At 57.4% G+C, this 13,730-nt stretch overlaps 1 protein-coding gene across 8 annotated transcripts in view; it reads left to right on the top strand.

The window, feature by feature from the left end:
• The window catches only part of ABCG1 (ATP binding cassette subfamily G member 1), a 66,242-nt gene that overhangs the window by 16,746 nt on the left and 35,766 nt on the right, over positions 1-13,730 (top strand). For all 8 annotated transcript variants that reach the window (XM_082721615.1, XM_082721616.1, XM_082721612.1 and 5 more), the window contains one exon: positions 3,247-3,490. In XM_082721615.1, coding sequence (XP_082577741.1) covers positions 3,247-3,490 — 244 coding nt within the window. The remainder of the gene's footprint in view (positions 1-3,246; positions 3,491-13,730) is intronic.

Raw genomic sequence — 13,730 nt, 5'->3', positions numbered from 1 at the left:
GGGGGGGGTGGGATTATCTGGTTTCCTCAGTTTCTTGTGGCTTTCACTCTAATGGGCACGGGTTGGCATGACCCAGGGTCACGTACAACTTGCCTCTAGAAAGCTAAGCCACATGCAAGTGCTGTTAAGGACACTGGCTGGGCGCGGAGGGGAAGCCGCAGGACCCGGACCCTGGCTTGGCTACTCACGGACCAGGGGTCTCCGGCAGGAGGCCTTCTCTGTGTCTCAGAGCCCAGGTCTGAACAGAGTGGGAGATGGCGATCCCCCAGCGGTGTGGAGATAGTACGAGGCCTGCCTTCTGCCGCCGGCAGTTTCCTGGGTCTCGGGCATTGTCGGGCCCGTAGCTCCTGTTGTCTGGGATCACTCACCTGGGATGCGGGAGGCATTATTTCATACTTAAACAGTGAGTCCTTGACTCTGCCTCCTCCCCTCTCTCCCAGATCGGTTTAGTCACCCCGCTTTGTCCTACTGGCCTGTCCGCTTGCCTCCCTCCCCACCGCCACTAGGTGCTTAAGGCCACCGTCACCCTCCCGTCTGCCTGTCGCCGCAGGGGACGGTTTGTAATTACAGTTTCTGGTCCGTTACCTCCACTTCAGAACCCGTGGTGCCGCCCCCCCACCCCGCAAGACTTCTGGATAAAGGGCAAAACCCTTCACAGGGTTTGCAAGTGCTTCACACGCACACCCCATGCGTCTCCAGTTTCCTCGGACCCTCCGCCCTCCGTCCTTCCCTACCCCCCGGAAGCGGAGCTCCAGCCTCTGAATGTCCCTCAGATCCGGATGCTCTGCTCCCTCCTGCCGCTGAGCCTTTGCACATGCTCTTCCCTTGCAGGCGCCCTCCCCCCACCCCACCTGGTCTCATTCCGGCTCTGGCCTCAGGGCATTATGACTGCCCGCAGCATTCGAGTCTGGGATCCCAACCTTGAATGGGAAGCTTGCTGTCTGCCTGTGGGAGCTGGCTGTTGACCCCCAGGGCTTTGCTGGGGGCTCTCATTCCTGGACGAGTGACTGAGCAAGAGAAGGGACAGGCTTGGAGTCTGCCTGCTGCAGCCAGGGAGAGTGGCACCATCTGGACGGGCTGTGGCAGCCGGGATGCCAGGGTGGAGGTCCTGGGAGCCACCTCTGGTGGGGAGCCCCTGGATCCCCCTGCTCCCAGCTGAACCCCCCACAGCTGGAGCTGGGGCTGCCCATAGAATGTAGGATGTAGGATCGCTTTTCCTCAGAGGTGGCTAGTGCGGGGAGCACAGGCTTTGAGGGGCAGGCCTGGAGCAGACGGGTGGCGCTCGGCGCCCGCTGTAGGTGCTGGGGTGGTGTTGCGTGTGTCTGCCCGGTGCCCGAAGTCAAGTGTGTGCTGAGCTAGGGCAGGGCCTGCTGTCATTCCTTCAAGGGGCCCCAGCATGGAAGGCAGCGGGCAGAGCTGTGGCAAAGGCCATGTCCCGCAGCACCTCCCCCACCCCCACCGCAGAGCAGGGGGCCCTGAGGAATCCGCGGCCAGGCAGACGCAAGCCTTCCCGGCCTCGGCCTCGGGACCGCAGGAACCTACTTCTGTTTGCGTGTGAAATGTTTCACATGTTCGGTGCCAGCAGCAAACCGAGCTTAATTTTCTCAGTTTTACTTGGCACTTGAATTTTTATCCACAGAATGTTATAGTCAGTGAGCTAAGTTTTGATTTGGTTAAGCTTTTCAGAGGTAGGAGATGCCTGGGAGGGCTGTGTGTGTGTGTGTGTGTGTGTGTGTGTATGTCTTTTACTTAAACAGCAAAGCAACACTTTCAAACATGACGAGAACCCGAAATCCGTGTGCCCACATCACCCCTCGCCCGACGTGTGCTTCTAAATACTCGGAAACTTAGAGCCCGCTGAGATGTTTTTTAAAGATGTATTTGTGTATTATTTTAGAGAGGGGGAGGGGCGGAGGCAGAGGGAGAGAGAATCTCAAGCAGACTCCCGCTGAGCGAGGAGCCCGATGTGAGGCTTGATCTTGCGACCCTTGAGATCATAACTGGAGCTGAAATCAAGAGTCTGACATTTAACCACAGGAGCCACCCAGCTGCCCCAGGCCTCCAAGATTTCCAAGGCTTTCAATACCGTGATGGAAATACCCCCAGCTTTTCAGTGGTGCAGTCAGGGACCCTAAAGAGGGCGCTCTGATGGGGGGAGAGGGCAGTCCTCCCGCGGTCAGAAGGGCCGGGATCATCGGCAAGGCTGATCAATGGGCTCTCCCGATATGGTACGCAACCGGATGGAGGAGAGGTGCCAAAGGCCCTCACTTTGGCACCGTGCAACGCTCTCTTTGGACTCGAGAGACAGCTCGGAAAAGCACCACGCAGTCCTTGTCCGCTCCAGGGTGGCTCTGTGTTTTGTACCTGAAGCCCATCGATCTGCTCAGGGTCGCCAAGCTTTAAGATAAAGATGTTCCGTTCTTTGCATAAATACTTTTGGTGCTTGGCATACCTGTATGCTGACTCCCAAGGGAAGCTTCCAGAAGCCGACGTTGCTACGCAGTGTCAGGTCCTCCGCTTGCAGCGGGAGGAACACCTCCTCTTTCGATGACTGGGTTCGGGGATCCGTGCTGCCCCTCGCCTGACTGTAGGGCTCTCAGCAAGCTCCAGAGAGCGTCTGAGTCTGCATTTTGCCGTGTGTAAAGCAGAGAGAGCGAGCATCAGCCTTCCCAACGTCCCGTGCTAGGAGGAGGAGACAGTGAGAGGCAGAGCTAGAAGTGAACTGGGAAATCCGCAGGAAGACACAAGGCCGGCGCCCGCCCAACCGAGCGGTGCTGTGGAGCCTCGGCCCTTGGGAAATGGTCTTGAGTTTCCACAGGAAGGCACTAAAACAGCTCATTTTAAGTCAAACGCTCCCAATTACACAGTTCTTAGGGGCTCCATGCATCTGTACCTGGTCTTTGAATGAGTGGACTTCGTGTAAAGACATCATTTTCAGGGCAGCCAGTGTTTGACTCTTCGAGACAAGCAAGTCCTTTGTTATAGTTTCGAGAGTCGATCTGAGGATTCCGCGGTGAGATTTTGGTAGATTAGTTTAATCTTCTACCTTAGGCATATAGATATATAGAAATGCAATAGAAGCAGCGATAGCGAGAGATGACCAACCCCTCCCGGTCAGCGCAGGGCGGTGGCTTCCCAAGGGTTGCCGTGGGTCATCGGTGACCCCGAGCCCCATGGCTAGTCCCTGGCGCCCTTCCCTCCGCGGAGCGCCTCACCTCTCTTGTGCTTCCTGCCCGTCTCTTCTAGAATGCCAGCAGTTACTCCGCAGCCATGACGGAGCCCAAGTCCGTGTGCGTCTCGGTGGACGAGGTGGTCTCGGGTAACACGGAGGCTTCGGAGACTGACCTGCTGAACGGGCATCTGAAGAAGGTCGACAACAACCTCACGGAGGCGCAGCGCTTCTCGTCCCTGCCGCGCAGGGCGGCTGTGAACATTGAATTCAAGGACCTCTCCTACTCAGTCCCCGAAGGACCCTGGTGGAGGAAGAAAGGTAGGAGGGCTGCTGTGCGCTTGGGCGGGGGGCGGGGACGGAGCCTGCCGGGGAGGTGACAGGTGGACGGGGCCATCGGGGTCTGGAATTCGGGAGGTGGGAGCCTTCCCACTCCCACCGCGGCTGATGCAGCCAGTTTCTTTAATGGCTCTGTGGCCGCCGCGTCCCGGCCTCTAACGCGAAGAGGCTGGATGAGAGGACTCCCGATTCCCGCCGGCTCTTCCGTCCTGGTTCGACGACAGAGACTCTCGGTCGGCATCCGCGCGTGCTGGCTGCCCCTGTGGCCCGGCCTTCTTCGCTGGGTGCCCTTGATGTTGGTCTCTTGAGAGGGGATGGTTTCTGACTGTTTTGGAGGGAAAGGAAGACAGGGGCTCCCTCCCAAGTTTGGAGGGGCACAAAGTAGCCGGTGACCTAGCGCGGCCTCTCTGGCACCCGATCGTCTGCATTATGAGTGGTGACGAGGGGACATGAATAGACCATTGTACACTGAGCTGCGGAAAGGAAGACAGAGGACCGGGAGGCTTTGGGGTTCGCCGCGGTTTGCTGCGCGTTCGCCTGGGGGGTGGGGGCGGCGACCGAGGCCACTATTTGGAGTTTCCTTAGGCCCCCGTGTGTGCTCCTGCGCGGGCTCTGGGTTTCCAAAGTGTGTAGAGTTCATGCTTCCCTAAGTTGGGTTTCTTTGTCCAGCCTGACCTGTTTCTTTCCGTGGACCTGACTCTGCTCCGCGTGTCCCCCTGCTCCGAGCGCCCGTCTTGCACCCTCCTTCAGGCGGGTGGGGGGCCGGCTGGGAGAGGGCACGTCCCCCGTCCCCCCAGGAACAGCAGCCCGTGGGTTCTAAGGAGCCGTTTCCCAGGACAGGGACGTCTGTGAGGACTCTGGAACAGGGACAGTGACCCAGGTGCCGCTCCTCGTTTTCCGGGATGACCCCACACGACTTCTTTACTGTTCATTTTCTTCTCCCACGCTTACCTTCCTCTGTTCTCCTACTCCCTTGATGCTAAGCTGTTGAGATTGTTGGTGCCGACCTGCTGGGCTTCCTTGTGACCCCGGTGCTGGACCCTTGACGGACTGGCCCCTGGGACCTGCTCGCCACCCGGGTTGCCAGATGACTTTATTTCTGTTTGTACAACCAGGAACGTGGCCTTCGTCTTATCAATGGCCAAGCGCTCGCTGCCATCGGATACTTGCATTCTCAGAGCTCGCCCGCCGGTGTTGTAAGAAAAGCAAGCCTGTGCCGGGCTCACGGGTCGGTCCGTCCATGTGAGCCTATTGACGTTTCAACACAGGCTTCCTTACGGCCTTTTCCTTCCCACAGTGAACGAGAAAACTTAGGGAAAACCTCGCCGAGCCACTAGGAGGGCCTCATTGCTTTGGCTTGGTTGGTGTAGACAGAGACCATGGCAGGCCTGCTAGTGTCCGAGGTCGATTTTGGCACATCTGTTACTTGTGGCCGCAGAAACGGCCATGAGGCTCGGATGGGTGTCCCTGAGGCGAGGGTGGCTTGCAGAGCCATGCGAGAAAACGGTGGAAAGAATCTCGGTTTGACGTGCGACACAGCCAGTGTTCGCGGTTTGCAAAATGGAGAACAGCATTTTCTATTCAAGTCAGGGGCTTGTGGATCCCATGCTCTCTCCGTGTTAGAACTGGTCCTGCTAATTGTCCAGGTCAGCCAGTGGTGACGGCTTCTTTATGCATGAGGGAGGGGCCCCCCCGCCCCTCCCCAGCCGCCTCCTTGGAGGCTCCGCCCAAGTGGCTTCCAGACAGAAGCTTGCCCTACAGTAACCTGTGTGGGCTCCGGAGGGGAGGAGCAGGAAGTGGGCCCCACGGGACCTGCCGGTGAGTCAGAGATGGTTGGGCCAGAGGGGAAGAAGGGCAGCCTCGGCCTGCTGTGTCCCAGTTGCTGGCTTCCGAGCCAGCGGGGCCTGAGTCTGGCTTCCTTCCCTGCCCCCCGCTTCCGCGCCTGTTTCCACTTCGCCCCCCCAGCCCTTCCCCCCGCGGGGTGCCCCATCATTTCCTCTGTTCTCAGGACACTGAAATTCGGAATTTAGATGGCTTCCCACTCCCCATGAATTTAGGGTGGGAAATGCTTCTCACTGAGTAGAAAGGAAACTGAGCGGTGCAGGGGCTCGCCTGGGAGCCTGAGCTCCCCAGCAGGTCCGCCCGGATGCCCTGTGCCTCGCCTCAGGGAGATGGCGCTGCCCCTCCAGACTTCGTGCCCACTCGGCCCTGCGGCTTGGCGGGGTGGCTGCTATATCAGGCTGCGAGCGGCGGCCAGGGAAGCCCAGAGCTCCCAGTAGGCTCAGAATGTGGGGACTGTATCTCCCCGACTAAGAGCCCCCCAGGACAAATCATAAAAGTAGGCATGAAATTTGGAACCGGTCATCTGGGCTGCCCGGGGGAGGTCCCTGGGCGGGGACCTGCCCATCTGCCTTTCCCAGCCCGTTCACCACCTTCTCATGGGTGAGCCCCTCCTTGCTGGGGTCCCGCTCCTTTGCCCTCGGGGTGGGATCCTGCCTTTCCTGCTCTTGTTCCTCTGCCTGTTGGCGATTGCCGCGGCGCCCGGCCGTGATTCAGCCAAGCTGAGAAGTCAGACGCAGCCACTCTGCGGGCCCGTGTCTCACGGGGGCGTTGCACGTCCGCATCCCCTCTGAGAGAGGCCCCGTGTGGCCAACCTTTGGGGCGGGGGCTCTTTCTCTTACTTCTCTAAGCACATTTGTTTTGCTGACTTTCTTTTTTAAGGCTTACTTACTTCAGAGAGAGAACGAGCAAGCATGGGGCAGGGGGAAGGACGGGGGGAGAAAGTCTAAGCAGACTCCGTGTTGAGCGTGGAGCCCCACGTGCAGCTCGACCTCATGACCCTGAGATCGTGACCAGAGCAGAAACCCAGAGTCAGACGCTTCACCAACTGCACGGCCCAGGCGCCCCGTGGGGAGGGGGCTTTGTTTAACATTCAGCTTTCCGTATCGAGCTCCCCAGAGCGATCACACTGGGCCTGGACGCCCTGGCATTTCCAGGACGTGAATTCCTGGAGGGCCCGGCTCCAGGGAACCACAGTGATGGTGCAAGGTCAGAGCCAAGGCCGGACCCGCGGTCCGACTCCTGCTCCAGCTCTCTTCCCATCACAGAGACCCTGGGCCCCTCCGTGTGTTCCAGAGCAGCCTCTTCCTCCCACGGCTTCTCCCAGAACCAGTGCTGGGACCCAACTCGACACAGAACGTGGTAGCCAAGCTTGGCCATGTGATTGGAATAATGTTAGAAACTCCTAACACCATCGTTTTAAAGAGAGTGTCCTAATCCTCGCAAGAAAGGTAGCAGGTAGATGGAATCCGCGGCATCATTGGAAAGATGTCAGGCGCTGGTTCTTTAAAACCCTTAAGTGGGACGATTGCCAAGCACTGAATATGGCATCGAACAAACATCTCTACATTTTCAATTGTCGTAACATTTTCACCATATGATTAATGATGTCTTTGGAGGAAAAACCACATCATATAATAGATTCCTAGTAGAGAACATAATTGTGAAAGGAAGTGTTCTCGGGAGAACGGGTACACCCCAAGGATAATTTCACCGGCTTCTGATGTGGTAATTACTTTCCTCCAAGGAATGCACTCACATAGCACAAGTGGATGGGACAAATGATCTAGAAGAGTGTGGACGTGGGCACACACAAGCCCCCGTGTCAGGGACGTGTAGGGACGGTCTGGTCCAGAGGTCCTCATTCGCCCTCACGGTGACTTACTTTGAAAGTGGCTTCCGTTCTGTAAAGAAGACACCATGTTGGGAATGTTTAGGACCCCCGATTAAGAACAGAATCCCCATCATGAAATTCTCAGGGGAACATGTCACCGCGGGAGGTGACAGGGACGTCTCACACTTAAATAGCACTTGCTGGCTTTCAGGGACGGGTCACACAGGCGCTGTCCGCAGGATGTGACCCATCACGAGGAACAAGGACAGTACTTGGGGTATTGGAGAACAGTGCTCCCCAAGGAAACCCGGGTCGTTTTTGTCTGGAGAATTAAAGCTGTGCGTGGGGCCCCTTGGCTCAGGGGCCAATTCTGATTGGCCTCTCTCTCTCCCCGTGGGATGCACGAGTTCAGAGATAGGCCCTGAGTCCCAGGAGCACAGAAGATGGCAATGGAAAAGCGGGTCTGTACAGTTTGGGGCCAGGGCCCAATGAGGAACCTGGTAAGCCCCTGGCCCCGAGGCTACGCACTATCAGACCACTGTGGCCTGGGGCTGTCGTGACCATCTGATGAAACCATTGGGCGGTACCTCGACTGTTAACGCTGGTGGATGTCCCTTTTAATTGACCTGTGGGGATGTCAGTCCCCTTCACCATTCCCAAGGACCTGGGAAGGATCTCCTGGCCTTGGGACAGGCTCCAGCTGTCCTGTCCCCTCACCAGAGAGGTGAGCTGTGTGCATGGCATGGGTTCACATAAACAGGTGACATGATTCTTAGAAATTATCTACGCCTCCCATGATTACCTGGCGACAGAATTCAGGTCGAGAAGGAAAGGAATCCTACCTGGGGCGCTAGAGAGTTTTCTCCACCGCGCCTCGGCCTGGCACCCGTGTGGTGCACAGACCAGCATGTGGGCTCACTCTGAAACCCTACCTCCCAGCCTCCGCCTCGCTAAATAACCAGGAAGGAGGTAGAACCTTCTGGGCGGATCCACATCGAATTATCCATCCTGCTTTGCGTCTAAGCTTTAAAACGCATTCTCGAATTAAAGTTTGCTTTCTCTTAATTTCCAAAGCTACCTCCCAGGGCCCACCACAACAGACGGGCTAAAATGAGTGGAATGCGCCACCAATAAATCCCTTTCAGGAATTCCATTAAGGGTAGACTGGATTCCAACCCCGGGGCTGGCTGGCTCTGTGCAACCCACAGGGGCAGGGACAGGGAGGGAAGGCCTCGAGAGGAGGACTGTGGGGCTCCGGCGGCGGCTGTGGGCCCTCGGAAGGGTGGAGACTGCTCAGGTTCCAGGGGGTTCAGATAGCCCCCAGCACAAATGAATGAGTTTCATGTGCTCCCTGGGAACCATCATGCTAAAGTGGATTTTGGGGGGGTAGGTACAAAAGAAGATTGTTTTTAATAGTCTGCCTTTGTCTTTGAGACAGGTAGCTAGTCTTCTAGGGCAGTGGGATGAACTTATCTATACCTTGCTCCAGGGGCTCGTTGCTTGAGGCTGGGGCGTTTACAAAGGAAGCCCAGTGGCCCTATGTTGCCATGGAGAGACCAGACGCGAGAGCGCTCCTCCCTTCTCCTCTGGGGCCAGTTCTTTGGTCCTCAGTCCTTGGTGGCTCCCTCAGGCAGGCAGGTAAGCCGCCCACTCAGGCCCTTTGGTGATGAGGTCTTCTGGAACAGTCTTGATCTTCTGCTTCGTGGGCTTTGAAAACACATTGAGGAGGGACTGGCTTTCCCACAGAATCATAACAGAGGGGTGCATAGCGACCATGTTCAACATCAGAGGGGTGCTAGTTTCCAAGGAGAACGTTAACATCCAAGAGTTTCCATGCTCCTCTTCTGCAGCCGGCAGCCGGCCTGGAAGCCAAGCCATCACTAGCTGGGACCTGCAATCTGGTGCCCAAGGAAAGGTGTGGCACCCTCAGGCTGATGGCCCCTGCAGATATGGCTTTGGTGGCCCAGCCAACACTGGCCTTGAGGTTTCCTTTTCTCCTCTGCTTCCATATCAGGCCACCCTGTCACTTTCCCATCTGCAGCTTCTCTATTAGGGCACGCTCACCTTTTGTCATGTTCCCAGAGTCTGCTTGTCCCTGAGCCATCTGGTCTCTTCAAGGAGACTTTGCAGGGCTTTGCCCTTCTCAGTGGGGTGCTGGTGTCACTGTCTCACTTGTTTAAAGGTATCGGTGCCACCCTCGTTTTCACCTGCCAGGTGGGTGCCCTCCTGCCTTCCTTTAACACCCCAGAAATGCTCACATCTTGAGAACTGCACATTCTTGAGCTATAAACCCAAACCTAATCTGTCAAGGCAAAGAAATAACCCAAGGTGACATTTTGCTGAACCTGAAACCATTCCTGTTGTTTATAAATTGGCAGAAAGAAACCTTTAGAAACCATACACCCTTTCTTTTTGAGTTCAGTTCTGGAATCAACAGATTTGCTTATTTGAAGGAACAAAGGTAACCACGTGGTCTGGGTAAATGCGACCTGCCCCATCCAGGGGTTTGGAGAAAGGGGGCGGGGCATTCTCTGTCAAATCCAGGCTGACCAGCTTCCAAAACCTTTGAGGGGAAGCTTCCCTTCCAATGAAATATATCTGATACTGAGTGTTTGGCTCAGCATACTAGATGAGACACCAAGAGGAGTTTTCAGAGCCAAGGGTGGAGGCTGGCGTGCCTGCAGGGAGGCCCTGAGACCCCCCCCCCCCCCCCCCCGCCACTGGCTTCCCTTCTCACTCTGCAGCTGTGTCGTCAGCCACCTGCAGCTCTGTGGGGTAAACGGCATTCCGTGTCAACATCAGGACAGGCCAGAGTGACTTCCAGATTCTTCTTATGCTCAGTTGAGGCCTATACTGAGAGTCCGAATCTTGCAGGCCTACGGGGACTCTGAGCTCCCTTGGTCTGACCTCCCGCCGGTGGAGCAACTCTTCTTGCCTCCTCCCCCGCCAACAGGATGCCAGCCTCTGTCTGGACACTTGCGACAACCAGGGACTGACATCTGCCCGGGTAGTCAGGTCGTTGCTCGCACAGTGTAATTCTTAGAAAAGGCTGTTGCGCTGAAACTGAAACTGACTTGGAATTCATCTGTTGACCCCAGTTCTGCTTTTTGGAACTTTGCAAAAATACTTACAGTCTTGGTCTTGAAATAAGCTCACAAATTAGGAAGAGGAAAATGCCCACCAAGTACAAAAAATAACCAAGTGCATCAAGACCCAGGGTCACCGGAGAAGGAAAACACAGAAGTATGGGGCCCCTGGAGGGAAGGAGGCTGGAGTCTCGCTTGGGGCTTGGGCATCACCATGGCATCCCTGGGGGCAGGGTAGCGAGCAGAGCTCATGCTCTCCGGCCCTAAACTGAGGAGTGGGGCTTCACAGACGAGAAGGATGTGAGGCCGTCTTTCTGTTTCTTTTATTGTCATAAGGCAATGAAAAGTCCCTTGCCTTCATGTCTCAGTGGCCTATCTTGAAACTGAATCTTTTTAGCGGGAGTTTTGTGGGATTTCTTAGCTGTTATTTCTGCCTTCCCACTTTTTTGGGAGAAGTGTTTGTTTTTTTTTTTAATAAAAAGAAAACTGCCCCCTAAGCCCATGCTGCTGGCTTTAGCACACTGTCTCCTGGAGGGCTCACGGGAGGGTCATGGGGGTCTATCAGCACGGACATCTCACCCAGGAGTAAAGGAGGTTTCCAGAGAGACAGATCTCAGATTCAGGGTGTTTTTTTTTTTTTTTTTTTTTTTTTTTGATTTATTTATGTGACAGAGAGAAATCACAAGTAGATGGAGAGGCAGGCAGAGAGAGAGAAGCAGGCTTCCTGCTGAGCAGAGAGCTCGATTCCAGGACCCTGAGATCATGACCCCAGCCGAAGGTAGTGGCTTAACCCACTGAGCCACCCAGGTGCCCCTCAGATTCAGGTTTAAACCTCAAGTCTTTACCTGTTTCTCAATGAGCTCCACTGAGAACTCACCTCCTTTTGTCATCTCCTAGGCCCACATCAAACTAACTGTTTGAAACGTTCTTGCCTGTGACATACCCCAGCCCCAGGCCCTGGTGACAGCTGAGGCACCACAGAAGGCCTCCCTGCCTCCCTGGCCAGGCGGTTCCCACATTTCCTACCTGGGCTAGGCTGGGGGAGGGGTCAGTTTCCTTTTCTGGCCTGGGTAGGAACTCCAGCCGCCTGGCTGGGGACTGGGCTGAGCATCTCTGCCCGCCCGCACCCTCCGGGATGGGGGTGTCCGGCCAGCTGCCCTCGCCTGCCCGCTCCTTCCCAGGGCTGCTAGACTGGCTTGTTATCAAACAAAGAACGGATTCATTCTGGCCAATTTTCACCTGCGCCTTCTCGACAGGTGAGGCTCTGGCCGCCGGCCTAGAGGAGGCTCTTCGGCGGGCTCCAAATGCGGAGGGAAAACCCATCCCTCTCCTCGGCGGCCGTGCCAAGGCCGACGCCGCAGGGGGGCTGCCCCCGGGGGTGAGGGGCGCGCTCGTCCCTGCGAGACGGCCGGCCGCCCCTGCGCCCACATGCAGACCTGGCCGCGGGTCTGGTGGAGGCGGCCGGGAGGATTTCCGAGGATCTTCGCGTGCCTGGGGAACCGCACCTTGAGCGCCGCAGTTAGAGCCCTACATGGCCAGGGCCCTAGCGCGCGCGCAGATGCGGGCGGGGCAGGTGCGCGCCGCCGCGCGTGCGCAGTGGCTGCCGCCGCCGGGGCCGCCGCCCGCGCCGGGGTTACTACCGGTCAATGCTCGCGGGTAACCTCGCCGGCTCGGCGCGATGGGCTGCGCGCGGGGCGCTGTTGCTAAGCGGGAGCTGAGCGCCGAGCGCAGGGGGGCTGCTGCGCCCCCGGGGCCGCCGGGTCTCCGGGTCTCCGCCTCCCCGGGCCCGGCGCCGCATGGCCGCGGGGACCCCGGGCGCGCCGACCCCGGACGCGCAGACTCGGGGCCCGCCGGGGTCCGCCGAACACTGGCGCGGGGGCCGCGCGCGCCCCTTCCCGGAGCCCGGTTGCGCCCCGGAGCGCGGCCGAAACGGAGCTGATGAATGGAGAGACTCTCCCGGCGACGACGGCTATTTTGATGTCGGCCTGAGCACGACCCGGGGCTCCGCCGGCGTCCGACGGAGAGGGGCGGTCCGCGGGGACACGGCGGGGGCCCGGGCAGGCTGAGCCAAGTTTCCAGACTTCCCTTTAACGTGGAAGGTGGCGCCATTAGGTCGTTCCCTTTGAGATCACCGACTTCTGAACCCCTGTAAAAGCTTCTTGTCTCCTTTTGTTTCAGGCTCACCCGCAGGTGGGGCGCCGAGAGGGCGGGGCCGGGCCGGTAGGGCGGGAAGCACCTGGCCGCAGACCTGGCGCCCTCCCTCCCCTCAGGTCAGTGCTTAAAAACGCGCAGGGCGGCCGCGGGAGTCCTGGAATTCCCCGTAGGAATCCGGAGCGGGGGATCCAGTAAGCGGGCTGGAATCCGGAGGGCCCGGGCTGCTGAGTCACTTCCAGGCTGGGCGGCGGCCGGGCCAGGAGAAGTAACAGCTGAACTTGACCCTGGGTTTGCTGGAGCATCTAGTACACGTGTTTCCTGAACCCACAAAGGTGATGGTAAATACAGCTTCTGCACTGGACCTGGGAGTGCCAGTGGAATTGAGCGCGGTCCTTCACCCTCCCCCGGGACCAGGGCTTTCTCCGCACACGTGCGGCCCTGCTTCCTTTGGGCTGCATTTGCCTGTGTTATGAAACACTAAAACACTAAACACCATCGCTCCTATGCTTTGCTCAACCTTTTGGGCTCCCGACCCAATGCAAGGAGACTGGGGACTAACGATTTTTCTCACAGTCTTGGGTTTTACTGGGTTGCTTATTTGATTTTGTGACTGTAGCGCTGACATTTCTGTAAACCGACAAAGGGACCTCCAGAGTTCCCAAGTCTCTGAGGTTCGCTGGGCTAAGGGTAGAATGCACCGGAAGTCAGAGACGGTGGTGGGTAAGTCTCCTCACCGTAAATTCTCTTACCGTTTCTGGGGGATTTGCTGGTATGGAGGGTAAAAACTTCTGCAGAGAAGGAAGCGTACATGTCTGATAACTGAGATGTCCTATTGTCATGAACAGTAACCGCGCACGTTACTAACACAAGATCATACCATATACAAAAGTCTGGTTGAAAAGTGGGGGGCTCAATGGACATGCAAAGGAAGCTTGAGGGTTTCCTGTTTCTAAGAGCTTGTCCAGAAAGTGCCTGTGTCTTCAGTTGTGTGCGCAGTGGGCCTTCTAGCCTAATCTCTGTCTGGTCCTGCTTCCCGTACGTCGTTAACCAATGTGTCACGTGCTCTGGGCCACAGCGCCCCACTTTTCCTGCCTCTCATTTTTACCAGGCTCGGAGAGGAGGACGGTCCCAATCCTCTTGTCTCTGTTCGCAGGAATGTTCTGTGCGTCTCGATTTTGGAACTGGGTATGTCGCAAGGGCTCCCCCTCCTGTTTGTCTCCAGACGGTTCTCTCGGGAGCCCCTCTTCAGACGTTGTCAGGCACAACTGCTCTGTGTTTGCGCGGTCTTGCCCGCCCCGTGGCCCGTGCC

Source organism: Mustela nivalis (assembly GCF_964662115.1).
Source record: "Mustela nivalis genome assembly, chromosome: 1".
Classification (NCBI taxonomy): Eukaryota; Metazoa; Chordata; class Mammalia; order Carnivora; family Mustelidae; genus Mustela; species Mustela nivalis.
The sequence above is the reverse complement of the archived record's forward strand: the minus strand, read 5'-3'. Positions and strand labels throughout refer to the sequence as shown.